The sequence below is a fragment of the Penicillium lagena genome (assembly GCF_028827675.1).
Source record: "Penicillium lagena strain IBT 129212 chromosome Unknown utg000005l_segment0_segment0, whole genome shotgun sequence".
NCBI classification, from domain to species: Eukaryota; Fungi; Ascomycota; class Eurotiomycetes; order Eurotiales; family Aspergillaceae; genus Penicillium; species Penicillium lagena.
In genome coordinates, this window is record NW_026623226.1 from 2,519,278 (window position 1) to 2,538,338 (window position 19,061).

Genomic DNA, 19,061 nt, shown 5'->3' on the forward strand with positions numbered 1-19,061 from the left:
ACCCATCCCTAGGCAAAACAGCAACAGCGCGAGTTCGAGTCACACTTTTCGCTTTTTGAAATTCCATCCCTCGACTGACCGTCCCTCTTGCCACTTCCCCCAACACCTGTAGAATCCATCGTCTCCACTGTCCAAAACCAATCATGACCTAGTCATGGCTCCCGGTCTGCAGGATCTCATCGATTTCTTGCTGAACGAGGTCGCCCTCTGTGGCGATCAAGGTGCGTATACTTAGTTGCCCTCAGACCCACTCTGCTGCTCTGCATGTATATACCCTGTCATGTCCAGCACCAACCCTGCGGATACCCGACAGGATATCTGGTTCGCTTGCGTGTATCCTGCGATCGTGGGACCACCGCTATCCTGCTATCAAGCAGATCGGCTAACCATCTTCCAGGAGCAACGCTGTCTGTTGTTCTCCAAGCCATCGACACTTTTTATGGCAATCTCGCTCAAGATGCAACTCAGCGGAAGCAGAGTGTCGACCGTCGCTTCCAAGCGAAGGTTTGGTCCTGGCTGACGCGAAACCCAGAAGTGTCCGTGGGCAAGGACAACGAATGGAATCACCTGAATCTGGACGACGTGGAGCAGCTTGGCAAATCAGTGCCTGAGCCGTCCTCAGCTGCTGAAGGTTCGGCGGATGACCTGTCCACCTCCAATCCAGTTCGCATCTTTGTCTCCGAGGAACGAACCTGGTATGCGATCACTGGCCATGAGCCGGATGATTCCAAGGTGTTTCCCTTGGAGTTTGTGCTGCTGTCCATCATCGCCTCGCATAAATCGCAGGGCATCGCCCAGCCCGAACTGGTGAGGCTGAGCGGCCAAGACAAGCGTTCCGTGCCTAAGCGAACAGACAAGCTCGCGAAGAATGGCTACATCGAGAAGCGAGCTGTTCAAGTCAAATCCTCTCGGACCAGTATATGTACGCTTCGCAAGTTCGTGCAGCAAAAAATCGATCGAACAAGTGAATTGAGCAGCGGCAAGGATGAAGTGATTGATTTCGAGGGTTTTACCACCAAATTGTTCGAGATTCTCCAGAAGCAGCCCTCTCGGATCATGGCTCGCAACGACCTCAAATCGGAACTAAACTTTACAGATAAGTGGCGATGGAGACTTTTATCCCGCGCCATCCGCAAGTTCGAGCGTATCGGGGTACTGAAGCGGGTGAAGGCCCAATCGCAGTACGACAAAATGCACCCTTGTGTCATGCTTCTTCGGGACCCTACACCAGAGGACTTGAAGCGGTATTACGAGTACAGGCATGACATGCTGGACACCGCTGGTGACCAGGAGGATCGCGTGGACGCCGACGAAGATGTTGAGATGGAGACCGAGGAGAAGACAGCACCATCTTGGACACCAGATCGCAACTTGCACAACCAACTCGTGGACATTGTGGACAAATCTGGAACAGCAGGCATCCCCAATCAGGTAAGCTCTGCCAGAATAACTCAAAGGCCCGGTTCTGACACTTGGTTCATCTAGGATATCATCCGAGCCTTGTTTGGAAACTTCTTTCGAAGGCCATTGGAGACTGCGTTGCAGCGGATTGTAAACTGTTGGCAATTGTCTCAGCCACTGCATCTTCGACACCTCGCAATCGTTCGGGACACAGCCATGCTCCACACCACTGTGCTCTACGTGCATTACACTTCAACTAACTTCCGGGCCCTCGTCGAGACTGGGCAAGCATTATGGGAGGCTGTGGAATACCCTGCGAAAAAGGCCAAAACGCTTCGGGCCAAGATTCCGCCTGTTGATGCCGTTCCTGAGCTTGACCATTACGGATTCCCCCAAACCGGGCCTCCCAAGGGACTCTTGAAGAAAGGGAATGCTACTCTTTTTGAGTGCATCGCAGCCGCAAAACCGTCAAACTACCTTCGATCTAGCAGTGATCCTACCGCAGTTCGACTCCAGGATGGTAGCTGGGGTAAGTTACTCGTCTGTCTGAGTTTAGTTCGGCTTCTAACAAAGCGTCCAGTCATTCGGAATGGCCACCAACGTGCCCCAGCGGGTGGCGAGCAAGCCGTGCCCGTAAGCGTCCGTCGCCCTGGCGGACGCCCCAAAGGCTCTCGCAATCGACCTAAGTTGATGATCCAAGAGTCCCCGGCGGCCACCTCTGAATCGGATGAGGGAAATGTGCAACATCATGCGGAAGACTTGGTCCGGCAAACCCCGACTCTATCAAGAATGGTGGCGAAGAAGCATGAGCGCTTGAAAGGCCTGTCCAAAAGGGAAAGATTTGAAGCTCTTGGCATGGACGAGACATGGACCGAATATAGCGCTCTAATCATGGAACGACCGACACCTGGGGTCTATGTTACACCGCATGGTCGCAGGAGACCAGCCGGTAAGGCGCGAGGCCGACCGAGACAGAGTCGGATTGCAGTCTTCAAGTCTCCCATGCTGAATTCATTGTCATGGTTTGTGAAGGAACTAGACGACTCTGATGGAGGTGAAGTGGTTCAATCAAAGGAGACAACTCCGGCACACATCGTTGCGGATGGTGGGACTCCTGCAATAGCGTCCATCAATGTACCTGAGCCTCGAACCACTCGCCAAGCCGTGGAAACCACACCAGTGGCTTCAAGAAATGGCAAGCGAGCTCAGAGCTCTGGGGCTCGTGCAGAATCTCCCACTGCTTCACCGACGGTTGAGCCGACCGTGAAACGGAGGGGACGGCCACCGAAAAGACGTCGCCTGGACAAGTCACAAGCTGGAAATGATGAACCTCTTTCTGCGCCTCCCGAAGAAGGGGCAATTCCGGATACCACCCTCTCGGAGGATGTGACCCTGTTGGCCCCAGATCGGGATCAGGGTTCTGCTGTTCATCCTCTGGATGTTGACGCAACCCCGGAGACATCATCCAAACGACGGCGCCTCGCATCTCCAGAGAACGCCAATCGGCGAAGTGTGCCTCTGCATAGGGCATCCGGAAATATGCGTGCTCGTCTCTTTACCAATGACTTGATTTCCCCCAAAGCAGAAGCCGCTGAGAATGGCGATATTTCGTCCGTACCGCCCACGCCTCCCGTCGACCGAGGTAGTCGAAGACTCGTTCCAGAAAAAACGCCGAGGGTACCACTTGCCGTCGAGAGAGGAGGTACTGTTGGTGTACTTCGAAGGAAGATCATCATCGATGTCGTCGAAAAAGCTGGCGGTGCATATCCCACGGGTACTGCAATGTGGTATCCTTTCGCGACGGCGTGGACGAAACTCAATTACAAAGAGAAACCCGATCTACGAACGGTGCAATCAACAATCAAGCATCTAGTGGACGCCGGTCGACTCCGACAACTGACGTTCAGTGGTCGCAATGGTAAAGGCAGGATGGTGACGAAGACCATGGTGACAAAGCCCGAGACTTCGCCAGATGATCCCTGGGTGAAAGAACTCCGGCAAATGATCTTGTCTGACGACCGGCGTATCCATTTTTCACCCAACATCGAAATTGCCTCTGACATTACCAAGAGCGGCGCTGCGCGGCCTTATGGTCAGCCGCCCCAGCAGCAAAAATGGGCGCTACCGGTCGAGTCTAGCATCACGGTGAATTTACAGCAAAAGCCGGCCTCTGTCGAATATGCAGAAAAACGGAGGGAAAGAGGCAGACAGAAACAGCTGCTGAAGAGCCTTCAGGCCGACATAGGTGCCTACGACGACGGCAGACAAGGAACCGGGGTCAAACGGCTCATGAAGATCAACCGCCCTTCGACGACGCAAGAATATACATTTGTTCAAACATCGATATCTCGACCTACGGAAGGCAAGAAGCGCGGACGCCCGCGCCGGGATTCTACTGGCGTGCGGCGTTTTGTCAAGATGCTTTCCACTCTCAGGCCATACGCCATGCTGATGAATCCAGGACAGACCTTCCATACAACTACTGGGACATTTTCTACAGGGACTGGCTCGGTAGCATTCCGCAAGCCGAGAGAAATTTCAAGGAGGCCCCCTGTTGATGTGCAAGAGTCCGTTAACGAGTTGGCGCAGCTGGCTCGCCCGGCGGATACTACGAACTTCTTTACGGCGGCCGACAAGATCCTCAAGTGGGAGCTGCAACATGGGGGAGTATTTGATGGCAATCTCGGGGGTTTCCGGTCTATTGATCAGACCGTTCACGATGCTGGTTTCCAAACTGCCCCGATTCTCGGTGATATTCGCTTTGATGTTGACCAGCCTGCCCCGGCCTTACCGACAGCGAGGCCACCGATGACTACGCGGAAAGAAACGTCTCGTCGTAAGCAGCAGCAGCCGCCGCCGCCGCAACAGACCCCGGTAGATCGCCGACTGGAGAGACTGGCGGATCCTGCGGCAGTCGTTGAAGCCCCCACCCCTGTACCGCGACCGATCTACCGTCGCCAGCGACATGCACGTCCATTGCCCGAGGTCCTGACCCGGAAGCTCATGATTGCGCTTGTGGTCGTTCGCATTCTGGCTGGTGGAGCGGAAGCCAAACTGGTCGATTGGGTTCTCGTCGCGGCCTGCTTCCCGGAACAAGACCCGAAGTTTATCGAAGACCGAGCTCGAATGGTTCTCACCAAGAACCGCTTGCAGATTGCCAAGATGCAACGGGATTTCCAAGAACGATTCATTGCAGCATACATCAAGAATCGCGTGCCTCCGATTGACTACGGCAATATCGACAACTACGACTGGCCGGCCGTTGTTGAATGGGCTGATCGGGAACTGGATGTGCCGGTATCTGAGAATATCCCAGATCTGCCTGCCACCCGCCAGCAATTCGATAGCATCTTCGAGCTGCGCGAAGAGCCTGTGACCGCAGCCGACGATTTTTTCCAGACGATGCACTCTATCACCATCCACCGCAAGCGCACTATGCTGGCTCAAATCGCATTTGCCATTCCTACAGAGGGTGAAAGCCAGCCCGCCGGTCGTCGGAAGGCTGAGTTGGAGCGTCTTGAAGTCGCCAAGACTTGGGTTCGTGCCAACGTTGTTACCCCCGAGGAGGGCTACAACGGAGCCGAGGCAGAAAAGATCCTATCGCGCTTCGGCGAGCCGCTGCTCAACAGTGCAGTGCAATCTCTGTTGACCGAGCGTGTAATCGGCCACTCCAATCGTGGTCGAGTCATCCCCGGCCGCAACTACGATATCACAGATCATTTCCTGCACACACTGAGTCGCAAACGTGGCATTGACAGCATGCAACTGCACCGTGCAGCTTACTTCAAGACCTCTATCCTCGACCCCCAGCTCCAGTCCACCGGTTATGCAGATGTGCAGTACGGCGCCGACGACGGCGATATCCTGGCTCTCATCAATCTCGCCACCAGCGGCCGTGTCTCCCTGCGTCCTCGCGACCCTCCGCGCGACAAATTCGGTCTCACAGACGGCGGATACCTGACGCGGCAGATGGACAAGATGCGACTGCGCTTCGCTATCGAGGTGCGCCCACTTGAGACGTATGTGTACGGCAATCCGATCGACGGGCTCGCCACCTCCATTCCTGCCCCATCCTACCAGCCATCTGCAGACCCGTCATTGCCGCCGAAGATCCCGCTCTGGCTTGATATCAATGGACAGTTCGTGCAGCGTCTCTGGGAGAAGGTGGCAGGCGCCGTTGTGGGGTGCGTGGCTGTCCGACCGGGGATCAATGCTGCCAGTATTGCGAGTATGATCAAGCCCGCAATGGGCGCGTGGGAGACGTCGTTGCTGCTGGGGTGGTTGGAGCAGGTCGGTGCGGTGCGTCGGCATGGAATGGACGAGCAGGCTACCTGGACGGTACAAGAATGGTGGTGGATGTCTTTGCCATGAAGTTTGCTGTGTGCTCCTGTATAATATCAAGAACCAAAACGTTTGTGTGCTGGATGAGAAACGAGACGAGTCCATGTAGAGTTTAATAATATGTTCAACTATCTGAATTGCTCGCTGTGACGGAACCTTGTATACTCTTGCGCTGCTGTGTATATCCCAAGAAAAAAAAGAAAAACGCCACCACCTCATCCTCAAACACCATGTTATAGCTAATGTACCCGACAATAATAAAATGAAATCATAAGTCCTCCACGTCAACGAACCGGCGCAAGATGAGAATGACCAGCGTGACCACGACACCGATGATGGCGCGGTCCAGCCAGACGCCGTCGTTTGCTGCGGTGGAAGCAGGCTGTGCTTGTGCTTGTGGGCGAGGAGCAACGGGGTGTTGAGCTGGAGCAACACTGGCTGGAGCAGGAGACGAAGAAATTGGTGCCGCCAGGGACGAGGAACGAGGTGGAAGTGGTTGTTGTGTCTGTCTTTGCTCTGGCGTCGTCTCCAAGGTCTGCCTGGATTCCTCCTGCTTCATCTCATCACCAGTCTTATCCTCCTTCTCACTCTCCTCCAACCCATCATCCAACCCCTCCACCTCAACCTCTTTCTCCCTACAAACAGTCCACCACTCCCTCATCCGCCCAAGGTTATCCCCACCACACTCCCTACAACACCACCCCCTCGAAAGGCGTGCATACTCCCTCCTCAACGTCTCACTCCCCTCCATACCCCCAACCTGGCCCTTCGCCTCCGAAGAGAAAATCTCCGACCGAATGGCCAACAGCGCCGTGCGCACCCCCAAGCAGGCTGCCATGTCTCCTCGTGGTGGCCTGAGATCGACAGACAGATCTCGCGGTTGACTTCGAAGCGGCCCGATGGCGTGAGGAAGCGGAAGGAAGGCGGGCGTAACGGGTATGCTGCCGGGAACGTGATTCGGCCGTGGTATAGCCCTGAGGCGTAGGGAGATGGTGCGGGCGGGCCTGCGAGAGTGAAGTGCCAGTCGTGCAGGTTAGATTCCGAAGTTGGATGCGCGGTAAAGTAGGGGCTCGGGTTTTTGTGGAGGTCTGTTGATTCTTTGAGGAGGCGTTTTGTTGAGGGGGAGGTCATCGTTATTTGTTTATTAGAGAGTGTTTTTTTTTGGTCGGGTGGGTGAGAAGTGTAGTAGTTGTCGAGGTGCGACGGTTGGAGTTGGAGAGTGGAAGAAGTTTGGGGAAGTGGAAAGGTGGCGGGAGGTGGAGCATCGCCCGATCTGATAACAGGTGGCCCATACTAAACCTACATTATTTATAGATTTGGGAAATTTAGAATATAAACATATTCAATTCGTACACCGATGATTCTTCTATACGCGAACCTACCCAAACTAACGCCTCACGTACAATGCAAAAGACTAAATGCACACTTCATCAATCCCAATCGCGCCATTCATCCGACTGCTCTTGGCCACGACGATTCCCATCCAATAACCTATTCTCCTCGAGGTCATCCTCAAAGTCGCTATCCCCCGGCCGCGGACGCGGGGACATCGGCGCGAGAGTCTGGAGCGAGACACTCGTCTGCGGCCGGTCATCAGATGTGTCCGGCGGCAGACCGCGATTATTAGGCGCCCAGGGCGGGTGCGCGGCGCCGGCGCCGACACTCGCATCGCCGGCCCAGTTGTGGCCGTTATCCATACTGCGCTGGTACAGATCCTGGCGGTACTGCTGCTCGTCCATGGCGTCCTGGCCGCGTCGGATTCGGAGCCGTTCGCGCGCCTCGAGGAAGCGCGGACTCGGGTCCCAACGCCAGCCATCGCCGATGGTTGTGCAGATGGGTAACGGCCACAGAAGAGGGCGGTCGCCGAAAAGATGGATGAGATTGCGGCGCCAGCCGAGGTCGAATGCGCGCGGCATCTTCTCGCTATCTTGCTCCGCGAGATACTCCTGGTATCTATCATGCTCGCGCTGGCGTTCCATTTCGGCGTAGGATCGTGACAGCGCTTGTTGTGCAGGTGTAAGGTTTTCGGTGCCCGGGGCGCCTTGCAGGTAACCCGGGTATCGCTGGGGTGCTGGAGACAGTCGCTCTTCGCCTTCCTCGGCGCGGGTGACGCCCGGGATTGCATTGGCGTGTGCATCGATGATCTGGTTCCCATATTCCTGGATCCGGTGGCTCAGGGTCTCCTCGGGGTGGATGATTCCCTGCTCAGAGCGCTGGCGGTCGAGCGCCCTGCGTAGTGGCGACACATACCGGGTCTTCTCTAACGATTCGATGGTGGTAGTGCCGCGCACGGCCAAACTGATATGCCACGCCGTGAAACCAGACAGCACCAACCCGATAATCCCACCCAGAATGCCCAGAAGAACAACATTCACAGGCAGAATAGTGTCCATGTACGTGGTGTCGCTGAGCATCTCGTCCCATACCCACACGCACGCCACCGCGCAACAGACCCAGCAGAAAACCGAGGTGTATATCAAAAACAGCAGAAACGCTTTGTAATTATAGAGCCCCACGCAGGTAGCCAGCCAGGGGCAGTGGTGATCCATCTTCAGGACGCATCGCTTACACGTGGAGCAGTGGTGCGCACGGTCCGGTTTGGGACACTGGCACTTCTTGCAATACCGCGATCCGCCCGTCGAGCTGACGGTGTACGAAGTAAAGTCGGGCTGCTCGGTGATGGGCAGCGCGCTATAGCGATGGCGGTCGTTACCGCGGGTGGTCAACGGGGAGCCCGGGTCGGTGAAGACGGCGACGGTATAGGAGGCATTCAGGAGGGCGTAGAGAATGACTCCAACAAGTGTGCTAGGGATGCCTGCTCATCCGCGTCTCTAGTCAGCAAGATAATCGGGGAACGAAGGGTGTCTGACATGATCATTACCTATCCAGTCGCTCTTTTGCGGCTTGAGCCCGATGCTGGCTTCGACGTAGACGGCCCATGTTGTGACACCGTAGATAAAGGCTAGTGGGAAGCAGCTCACCGCGGCACAGCAGTATCGTTCGCATTTGAGGGCCCAGGCTCGTGGGCGCCGTTTCGACCACGAGGGGGAGGTTGGGGGAGACGAGGCCAAGGTGGCCATGGCTTAGGGCGCAAGCGAGAGAAAGACACGGGGCATCGGGAGTTGTGGAAAGTGCATCACCAGTGACGCCTGGTGACTACAGAGATGAAAAGAGCGGAAGGGTTGGAAGGTACAAAGTTGAATGCAACTGGATCAGGTGAGTTTACGGAGACGGAACAACTGCGCCACAACCTAGCCACACTTGGATTTTGTACACGCAATGTTTCTATATTTACACAATCACGTCCACATTTGAGGCAGCGCGGTCTCTAAGGACGCACAGATGCTACCTGCTGCTGTTTGCACCAGCCATTCACCGGCTATGGTTTAGTATTAGCAGAGATTCCACAAGAAAGACAAATGATGGACTTACCAGGCAACTCAGGCGGTAGCACCATGAGCAGTTGGACTCGTAGGTATTGTAGAAATTGGTGATGAGCAAAATAAACCCGATCAGCACCGCAACCAGGCTGCCTGCCCGGACAAACCACCACAACCACCAGAGCGGCTTGCGCCCTTTGAAGAAGTTGATTGGGTTTTTCGAGGTGACCTCGGAGCCATCACCCGACAAGACCACTCCCCCTCGGCCTTTGAGGAAGTCCATCAACTTGGACCGCGATGGATTGCTGTCTTCGGGCGCGGCCTGGCCAGCTCCGCCGCTCATCGCGACATACGGCTCGCGCGCTAGGCCGATTCGTTCTCGGAGATTGTTGGGAGATCGCATGATACTCAAGCCGATGGCCAGGCCCATGATGAAACCTCCAATATGCGAAAAATTATCCAGTGCAGGCAACAGACCCAACACAAACGAAACTCCCACGCCCAGAACCATGATGAGCAACTCTATCCAGCGAGAGTCGCGGTTGGGCCAGTCGTATAGTAGATCCAATAAGTAGAGCGCCAGAATACCAAACAGACAGCCCGAGCAGCCGTCGGCCGACTCGAGGTATTCAGAGTAGTTGCCACCGAGCACAAAACCGAAGATTCCGCTAGCAAAATAAGTGAGAGTATAGCGCCAGATGCCAATCATCCGCTCCATGTCGGCGCCCATGGTCAACTGGACCAGCAGATTGAAACCAATATGAACGAAGCCGCCATGCAAAAAGATCGGCACAATAAAGCGAAACCATTGATTTGGCGCCGGCTGCTGGGAGAGGGACCCTCCGGGGTGGGGGTTGGGAACGGAGCCGCTGAACCCACAGATCTCCTTGAGCGAGCACGCAGCGATGGCTTGGGTGGTGTTGGGGCACGCCCAAAGGGTCTGGTTGACGTTGTTTTGGACGGTGTTCATGTTTTTCATGCAGGGGACGTAGCGCGATCCCATCCAGATCTGGACATACGGCGAAGGGCCGATCATAGGATTGAAGGTGGGATGTGTTTCGATTGGAGAACCGGTCAGTTGCGCTAGACAAAACGTCAGCCCTGGGGAACCATCCTCAACGTCCCCCAAACTCACCACTCTTCACCAGCTCGACGATGAAAACGATAATCTGAGCTGCTGTCAAGGTCCACGTCACCCACGCGGGCTTTTTGCTGAAGAACCCCCCTCGTTTACGCCGGCTATTTTGACGATCATTATCATAGAATCCTCCTGGTGATGGCGGTCGGTCCATCCACTCCGGGTTCGTGTGGGCGTTTTGTGTCGCGGACTTGAGTGGTATGTTCTCGGCGTACTGGTCGCCATCCGCCATGCGACCGGAAGTTTGGTATCCTCCGCCATCCGAAGCGAGTGATTGTTGGCTGTATCGCGAGTGGTAAGGAACAGCCGGGTCGTCGTCTCTGTATGTGTTGGGGCCCGGGAAGCCGTATCCGGGGACTGGTGGTAATGGTCGGTCCATTGAGCCTGGGACTTGGTCGTAGCTGGGTGGCTGGGGGCTATTTCGGTGATAATAGTCGTTGGCAGCCATCATGGGCCACAAAGGAGGGCTGTTGGCGCCCTCGAAACGTGACGTAGACGTAGGGGGTTAAGTGCGGAGGCGTCAATTCGTGATCGAGAAAGAGAGCATGTGCACGCGGCAGGGGAACGAGAGAACGTGCCGGAGCGATGGACAAGACCCCAAAAGAAAGAATGGGTCGAGGAAGGATGAGGCCGAGCGCCGATAGGGCGAGTGTTTAAAGATGGAAGAAAGAAAAGATCGTGTTCAGGCAGTCACATTACTCGCTATTTTTGGGAACTCAGCCGCTCATTGCGTGTGTCCGTCCCCAACTACTACGGCACTCAATACGAACTTCTTCGCTCTTCACTGGCGTTCAATCTATCTGTATTCAACCACTATTCACACACACAGTACTGCAAAGGTCTGGCCTCCAGCATGGAAAAACAGAAAATCCACAAAAGAAATAATAGAAAACATAACATCCCGACTTCCGCGGTCCTTAGTTGTCCTTCTCATCCTTGTTGTTGCCCTCGAACCAGTCAAGGATTGAACGGCGCTTCGGGCCAGTGTTTCCATCTAACGGCTCAATGGGACCACCTGGGTTGGTATCCGGCACGTTCGGCTTATTGATGCACTCGATGGGCGCCGTATCCGCATTCGGGAGGGCTTCCACATCAGGACAGACCGGAAGGACTGGACCGGTCGTCGCGGCCGGCGGGATAGAGACAGAGGAAGTAGGCCATCCAGTAGGCCATCCAGTGGGCCATCCAGTGGGCCATCCACCGCCACCGCCGCCAGGATAGCCGGAGGGACCAGGGGTACCCCATGGCATAGAAGTGGGCCAGCCTGGAATAGGTCCGGATGGATAAGGCCAGCCGCCAGCACTGGGGGTTGGGGTTTCCCATGCAGGCGTACTAGTTTCCCAGGCAGGCACAGTGCTGGTAGGCTCGGGGTTTCCATAGCCTTGACCGCCGCCCTGACCATTGCCTTGGCCGTGTTCGCCTGGTTGTTGCTGGACAGGTGCGGCGATGGCGGTGCCTGCGACACCCATGGCGGCGATGATGGCGCACTTCATTGTGGTGATATGTAAAATGTTTTGAAGACTCAAGAAAATAAAACGGTTGAACAAATTGTGATAGTGTTCAAGCCTGCCAGAGGTAATTGAACACGGAATAAAATGATAGATTGATGATAGAACGAAGACCTGGCTAGCGCAGACGGGGCACCTTTTTTATAGGCATGACAGTCTGTTGCATGAATCAGTCGATATTGGAGAATGTTCTATTGAGGATGTATACTCCATGTTTCCATCCCGGATTCGGCCTAAGATCTGCATTGTTCTGTTACGTCGATCCTCGCCACGCCCCTGATCGACTGTTCCTTCGATTCGATTTTCCTTACGCTAGATCGCAGTTAACTGCGTACGGGATCTATCTGAGCACTTCTTTTTTTTTTCTTCTGAAAAGACAAGATAGATATTAAGTTTCTCGAGGTGGAGGTATACAATTGCCGATATGAAGACGCAAAGAGCAGGGAAGATGGCAAATGGCCCCCAACACAGATAGACAGGAACTGTGTAAGAGGCGACATCCTTGAGGGTCTTGGTGGCGCATATAAGCATATGTGATCATGATATTCAGGGTACTACTAGATCAGTAGATTGCCCGGGGCAGCTTGCCCCACAGCGTGTTTCTTGTGGATGGTCGTTTGTTGTCAGGGCTAGTCCCACGGCTTGCTGCTTGCAACGCTGGGGCCAGACGACGGGTGAAAAGGACCCCATGATCCACTGATCTGCCGGGTCGAGCCAATTAATGGCAATTACATACAATAATAATAATCCACCACACGAGGATCTAACATAGAAGGATTCCACAGCCATTCCTTTGAGGTAGTCCTTTTTCTCAATGAAGAAAGTTCTTCTGCCAAGAAACAGGGATTCCGACTCATGTATAAAAGCCATGTATTGTGGAGATTTGTTTCACATTGGCAGCCTCTCCTAATCCTCGCCACAGTAACATGTTTTCATGATTTGAAGTCAGGGCTAAGTGGCAAGATTCGTACCTGAAATAGAACATGACCATTTCTGACGCCATCGTCGATTCCGGGGTAGCCTTGGATCCTTGATCCCTAACATCTTCAACTGTCTGATATAATGTCCCCAGAAAGGTGAGCTTTGAGATACCTTGCGCAGCTGCTTTTGTCAGTCTTGCACTCGTCTCTAGAAAATCCCCATCCAGGCCAGGGGGTTGGTTGTTGTTATCCATACACTGAAATTAAACTAAAACCAAGGCCTCGTAGTAGTCGTGGTGACGGTAGATGCCACTCTGTGTGCCTGACGGGAGGACCCGGGAGTCCAGTTCATGTACCCACGTGTAGGTAAAGCTAGAACATCTGAGAGTTTATTTTCTGCTACCTGAAGGGTTTCCTGTCGTTGTTGGGGCCATGTCGTGCAGCCTGACCAGAGTGCTTTAGATATTCAAGTGATCGGAGAGAGTAAAGCCTAACTTGTAGATTCTTGCTCAAATTTGACTCCTGTATACGACTTAGTTCCACGAAGACTCATTATTGATATCTTGTTGATAGATAACCTGATTTGGCACAGGACAGAGAAAGCTAAGTTGAACCACCTTTAGCTCTCGCGATGAGACGATTAGCTTCTTAACATAAGACACTGCTATTTTTTATACACTGGATGATGTCCCAATCCTACATAGTAGAAGATTAATCACTGGCTATAATACCTATTTATACTTGCCAAACATCTAGAAAACCACCAAATTTACGAACCAAACATAACTGTGGCTTGATTTGATATTAGCGGTATAATGAGTAGCAATGTGGTCGACCGTCTGTATACGGGCGCGATGCAAGACCATCCAGGCAGGTATAAACAAAAATCACACATAACACCAAATCACCGCTTCCCACGTGGTGCTCGTTTCAGGTCATAGACCGTTGGACCATTGAGGGCTCCTCCGGTACGCGTTATTAGTCTAGGTGGCGAGGTTGTGTCGCGGTCGAACGAATGTAGTGCTATGCCCTTCCCCTTCAAAACGCCAACAACAAAAAGAAGAAAACAAAACGACCCGGGCAATCAGCGATTATCGGATGTCATGCTGGATAGGAGGATGCTTATACGGACGGACAGTCCAGTTGGGGATCCGTCGCATCTCAACCTCGTATCTATACAGTGAGGTGTGCAGGGCCGGTTGGCTCATCGGGGCTCTCACAAGGCCACTGCGTTCTCGGCCATAGATGCTGGAGTGATATGGATGCCGTAATTGCCGAGAATGTCCAGGATGGCGCCCATTTCCTCGCCGGTGTGGCCCGTCAGCAGCCACACGAGGCGGCTAAGCTTTGATAGAGCAGTGACGGGAAGTATAGCAGCAGTGCCCACAGCAGGAGTGTCAGAATCACGATGACGAAAGTATTGGTCACGAGCTTCTCGCTCGGAGTCATCACGTAGAGGCCGAAAGTGACCTCGTAGCGATAATACCCTAGACGCACGCGGTCGATGGCGCGTCGGAAGGGACCACGGCGTTGGATTTTGAGGGTATGAGATGAGTTGCTGGTTTTCGTATTGGAAGGAATTTTAGTCCGGAGCTCGTCGACAGCCGGGCCGTGGGAGATGTGCGTCGAGGTGGACGGAGTATAGAAGGACTGCATCTTGATCGGACAGAGCTATGAGGATTGCAGGGCGTTCCTGCCGATCGGAACGTGCAACGATGCGGGAAACGGAGAGAGTCAGGTCGGACAGGAGGGATCGGGGAGGACAAACTGCGAAGATGCAGAGTGATTCCCCAGGGACCAGGGAACTTTTTCCCTGCGGCTGCTGGCCGGAAGTAGGCGGATGCGCACAGGACACCGGGGTGGGAGAAACGGGAATTAAGGGCGCGAGACCCAAGGGCGGCAAGGTTGAAGGCGACATGGTTAGCACTTGGCTTGATTCCTCCGTCAGCCAGCTTGGTCGACGACAGTATGGGCACTGTGTATAGCACTTACTTGCATTATTAATATACTGCTCTGATTCCTTTGTTTGTTTACCAGCGCAGGATTTAGTTCGACCGTACACAATACACTATGCTACCCAAGAGATGGATAACGTGCACTGTCGCTGATGATCATCGCCTGGGGCATACCATCACAATGGAAATATATTTGGTGTAGATCGAGATCGATAATTTATACAATCGCTGAAAATCAACAAACTAGTACTATATCAGGGGAACAGACCTCCCGGATGACATCACTGGTGTTCCTAATCTCGACTTCGCCCCGCCATTCTCTCTTGTTCTCACCATCACCCGCCATGCAGTCCGACGACCCGCTGGTCCAGGCCTTGCCACCTAACACCGACTACCTCACCTACTGCACCCTCCTCGAGTACCAGTTGACCCCTCAGCGTCTACCATTGCTGCACACCCTGCTGCAAGATGAGAAGCTTACCACCAACATCGGCTGGGACCTGGTCAAGCTGCTACTGCCCATGCTGCCGGCATCCACCGAATGCCTGCACGATGTCGCACGATTGGGCAACCCGCGCGAAGTGATTCTGCGTGTGTCCGAATCCCTGATGCAGCTTCACCCAGGGGACGACGAAGATGACCTCAGTGACGCCGAGAAGCCGCTGCCCGCGCATACGCTCCAGTTCAACTGTCTCCTCGCCATGCTCTCTGTCTTACATTCCCGGATCCAAACCAAATCGCCCAGCCGGTTCGTCGCTACATCCATGCAAGCGGCTCTCGAAGCATACACGGCGATGCCGAGCAACGAAACCACCCTGGCCCTCATCGAATTCCTCCGGGAATTGACCCCAACCAAACGGCCTGCTCCGCCTCCACGGGTGGCTAGTGAGTCTAGTGTCTTGCGAGTTTTGCAGAAGTCGGCTCCGGATCCAGAAGCCGAGGCGCCGTCCCCGTCCCCGTCCCCCGCAGCCGACAACGAGACCCTCCTCGTCCAGAAGTTTGTCCAGTTTGGACTCCTCGAGCTTCTCAAGTCCTATCTGTTGAATCTATCAGGTCCATTGGATCCCGGGATGGCGTGGGCCACTCGCATGCAGGAGCATTTACATTCGGATCTGCGGTTGCCCGAACAGTCGCTGACCGATGCATTCGCGACCACCCCACCGCTCAAGGAGCGAGACATGATTATGGGGAAGATTGTCGTATGTCATTGAACTTGCCATCTGACTAAATAGTACTGACCCTATTCGCTAAGGCGCTTTCTCGAGACGTGGGGATAACTAATGACCAGCTGTTGGCCATAATTTCCCAAACACCAACGGACCACCGGCCTCCTCTGGACTTTGACGAACCTCCCGCATCCCCCGACGACATCCCACTCGAGCGCCATGGCTCTCTTTTGCTGCTGGCAGCCCGCGCTGCAGGCGCAACCCTCTTTGCATCGGGACATGCAATGCCCCAACTATCTATTTTCCCAGATCTGGCGAAGATTTTTGGTTATTTTGTCGGAGACCACGAGAATCTCAACGAAGTAGCGTTTGGACAACCCCATGCGCTTTTGGACTCACTGCTAGCTCTTACTGTGCATACCACGCAGCAGCCTATCACGGAATCGTCCACCGAAGCAGAGTTCAAGGACTTCATCCTTACATTGACTGCATGCACTGCCCGTCAAACTCATGACATCGTCCGTCAAATCCCAGCTTCCATCGTACACAGCCATCCTTCGCAGTCTACCAGGTACAAGCTCGTCCGCACCATCCTCGAAGACGACCGCCTGCACGCCGCCCGGGATAGTGCTATTAGCTGGCTTAAGCAGGAGATTTTGAGTACCGACGCCCTTACCACCAACATCTTCCTCGACCCATCGTTATTCATGGTTATTTTACCATTGCTTTGCAATCTCGTCCCCGCCACCAGCTCCGTCTCCGATCTCGTTGCCTGCTGGATCCGTCTCACGCAGACGCAGGGTCCGCCTTTGCACTCTGCGCTGAGTCTGTACTACCTGCTTCTCTCATCACAGCCACTCAGGGACGGTCTTCAACTCGAGAAGTCCCACAAGTACTTCCGCGTGCACGCTCTAAAGCCCCTCCGCCAGTTATTCAGTGCCTTCGACGCTGATCTCGCTAGGAACGGCGGCGAAGGTCTCATTGAAGCTGCTGTCGGCGAAGACATGTGCGGTATCGGCATGACCCGCTGCGGGATGATTTCCTTGACTCTGGACCAGATCGAGGAAACGGCTGGCGATGCATTTGGCACGGATGAAACGGAGCTGCAGGAGTTTTCCGAGGAGGATTTGGCTAAGGTTGAGAAGGCCAAGAAGGAGATGGTTTTTTGAGTACGTACATTCACAAGGCATGGGAGATATGAACATATTCTGGCTAGATATGATGATCATGAATGGTGACGAAGCGATTTATGACTTGTACTTCGTGTTACATGCATCTCTCATATATGATTCTGCATCATCGTATCTATACAATGCAAGATCCAGATCGGAATATCTCGGCAGATCTAGGTCTCGCAGATCGTAGGGCTCTTTTCCTTTATATTTGGTGGTTTGATGTATATCCAGCAATATTCGAAATCACATATACCACTATACTCCAACCCTAATCTGAAATGTGCTAGTCTAAATATGGCATGGTCGTAGATCCTCCACTTCCCAGATTAGACACTGTATTTTACGTGACGTTGGCGAGACCTTTAGTGATGTATTTTACACGAAATTGCTATACTCAGACTGCAGTGTGACGACGTAATAAAGCTTGGATTGTAGGCAACGAACGTTAATAACTGTAATTACAAGAGACTAGAGTAGCAAGCAGTTCACTTCCCGATTAGAGCTATGAGTGAAAGTAAATATAATGCAGGTGGCGCTGACAAAATCCACTGGATTGGACAGCAAAGCTCAAAAGTTGACCATGTTAGTTAATCCCATGGAGTTGAAGATGTAGACATTCAAATTAGCGAGCAATATAGTAGTAGACAATTTCTACTTCAATCCTCGGGGTTTCCCATGAGAAGTCCTTCACTGAGCAAAGGGAGTCCAATGTTTCAAAGGGACGTGCGGCCATTTCTATGAGTTCGGAAGGTGGTGGGTGCTGGGATGCCTCATCCAACACCCAACCGGCAACGTGAAAGCCAGTTTGGGGGTTTTTATTTCCCCCTTCAGCATTAAAATGCATGGGAAGTTCCTCTAATATCTCAATGCACGCTTTGAAAATCCCGAAAAAATTAATCTGGGTTATTGGTAATTCACCCTGAAATTCGGATAGCGTCGCATCCTTGATCTTATCCAAGGATACTGTGAAAGTTGTCGAATGAACCTCTTTCATAACTTCATATTTTTGCTGTATTGTGGATTGCTCAATCAATTCCCCTCGGTAAATCTGGGCCCAAAGATCTGGATGTAGCCGATATTCATTGTTGTGGAGGGCGTAGAAAATGGAGAGCTGACAGAGATCGACTCTTCGTTCAAATGACTCCAAACTGCCACGAGAGAATTGATATTTATTCTCGCTGCGTGAATCGGATGTTTTCAACAAGCGCCCACCGGTTGATAGCCGAAAAACAGAGCCGAAGTTGGCCTGCGGGAGTGATCCAGGAAAGAGAAACTTGGTGAAGAGTTGACACACTTGGTCCAGCCATAAAACTCTCTGCATTCTTGGATTGACTTTCAACAGGGCATTGTACAGGTGCAGAACTGCCACGACATAGTTGTTCCGACAGCAGAGAGTGATTGATTCGAACATACTCGCATGAAGAATCTCAATCATATGGCTTGCTGCAGACCACGGTGCTTGAGCAAAGAGATCAAATCTTTTTTCCTGGAGATACGTCTCCAACTGGTGTTGAAAATCGTACATCCGATTTGCTTGCCAACAAATGAAACAAGTCTGACATTGACAAAGGTTCTTCAAGTATGGCATGCACTCTTTCGTGCAACTCAGAACATTATTGGTAAATTGAAGCGTAGCGATCCGACAATTGATAGTGTTGAAACTTCCATTAGGCCATGAATAGACCTTGTACGTTGAGAGTAGCAATTCCGTTCCGAATATCAATGCCGTAGGGACTGCCGCATTTTCATTCTTTACAGCCTCCCTGACTTCAAATAACAGAGGCACCGAGCTCATTGGCTTTGTCTCAAAGGCTGCTATGGCCCTTTTCGAATCAATAAGTTCGAGCATGTTAGCGTTGATTGTCTCAAGAGCTTTCCGATCTAAATCAACCGATTTGCAGTCGTTGTGTGGTGGGCATATGTATTCTTTTGGATTCTGTCGATTGCCTTGGTTGTTCAATAGGGCTCGATCATGTTTTGATAGTTTTCGGTAGTCTTGAAAAATATGCCAGTATAAATCTAGTTGACGGCCATCTGAGAATCGACGATATTCAGACTGAAATTCAGGCATTCCAAT

General features: G+C 53.0%; 8 protein-coding genes across 8 annotated transcripts; 3 read left to right on the forward strand and 5 right to left on the reverse strand.

The window, feature by feature from the left end:
• Positions 1-154: 154 nt before the first annotated feature.
• N7510_007744 (uncharacterized protein) lies at positions 155-5,772 on the forward strand (the record flags this gene model as incomplete). The annotated part of the gene is made up of 4 exons (XM_056979669.1): positions 155-221; positions 398-1,431; positions 1,486-1,930; positions 1,982-5,772. The coding sequence occupies 4 exons, from the start codon at positions 155-157 to the stop codon at positions 5,770-5,772; spliced, it is 5,337 nt and encodes a 1,778-aa protein (XP_056832712.1).
• A 238-nt stretch (positions 5,773-6,010) lies between these two features.
• On the reverse strand, positions 6,011-6,873 carry N7510_007745 (ubiquitin-conjugating enzyme E2; the record flags this gene model as incomplete). Its single annotated transcript, XM_056979670.1, is given in 2 exon segments — positions 6,011-6,596; positions 6,608-6,873. The coding sequence occupies 2 exon segments, from the start codon at positions 6,871-6,873 to the stop codon at positions 6,011-6,013; spliced, it is 852 nt and encodes a 283-aa protein (XP_056832713.1).
• Positions 6,874-7,172: 299 nt separating this feature from the next.
• N7510_007746 (DHHC family palmitoyltransferase) lies at positions 7,173-8,822 on the reverse strand (the record flags this gene model as incomplete). Its single annotated transcript, XM_056979671.1, has 2 exons — positions 7,173-8,557; positions 8,624-8,822. The coding sequence occupies 2 exons, from the start codon at positions 8,820-8,822 to the stop codon at positions 7,173-7,175; spliced, it is 1,584 nt and encodes a 527-aa protein (XP_056832714.1).
• Positions 8,823-9,070: 248 nt separating this feature from the next.
• On the reverse strand, positions 9,071-10,639 carry N7510_007747 (rhomboid family membrane protein; the record flags this gene model as incomplete). The annotated part of the gene is made up of 3 exons (XM_056979672.1): positions 9,071-9,121; positions 9,175-10,205; positions 10,258-10,639. 3 exons carry the CDS (start codon positions 10,637-10,639, stop codon positions 9,071-9,073), a joined length of 1,464 nt encoding a protein of 487 aa, XP_056832715.1.
• Positions 10,640-11,177: 538 nt separating this feature from the next.
• N7510_007748 (uncharacterized protein) lies at positions 11,178-11,753 on the reverse strand (the record flags this gene model as incomplete). The annotated part of the gene is made up of 1 exon (XM_056979673.1): positions 11,178-11,753. One exon carries the CDS (start codon positions 11,751-11,753, stop codon positions 11,178-11,180), a length of 576 nt encoding a protein of 191 aa, XP_056832716.1.
• Positions 11,754-13,904: 2,151 nt separating this feature from the next.
• N7510_007749 (serine palmitoyltransferase small subunit family protein) lies at positions 13,905-14,344 on the reverse strand (the record flags this gene model as incomplete). Its single annotated transcript, XM_056979674.1, has 2 exons — positions 13,905-14,028; positions 14,076-14,344. 2 exons carry the CDS (start codon positions 14,342-14,344, stop codon positions 13,905-13,907), a joined length of 393 nt encoding a protein of 130 aa, XP_056832717.1.
• Positions 14,345-14,463: 119 nt separating this feature from the next.
• N7510_007750 (uncharacterized protein) lies at positions 14,464-14,673 on the forward strand (the record flags this gene model as incomplete). Its single annotated transcript, XM_056979675.1, has 1 exon — positions 14,464-14,673. The coding sequence occupies one exon, from the start codon at positions 14,464-14,466 to the stop codon at positions 14,671-14,673; it is 210 nt and encodes a 69-aa protein (XP_056832718.1).
• A 314-nt stretch (positions 14,674-14,987) lies between these two features.
• N7510_007751 (uncharacterized protein) lies at positions 14,988-16,978 on the forward strand (the record flags this gene model as incomplete). The annotated part of the gene is made up of 2 exons (XM_056979676.1): positions 14,988-15,842; positions 15,896-16,978. The coding sequence occupies 2 exons, from the start codon at positions 14,988-14,990 to the stop codon at positions 16,976-16,978; spliced, it is 1,938 nt and encodes a 645-aa protein (XP_056832719.1).
• Between the last annotated feature and the right edge of the window lie 2,083 nt (positions 16,979-19,061).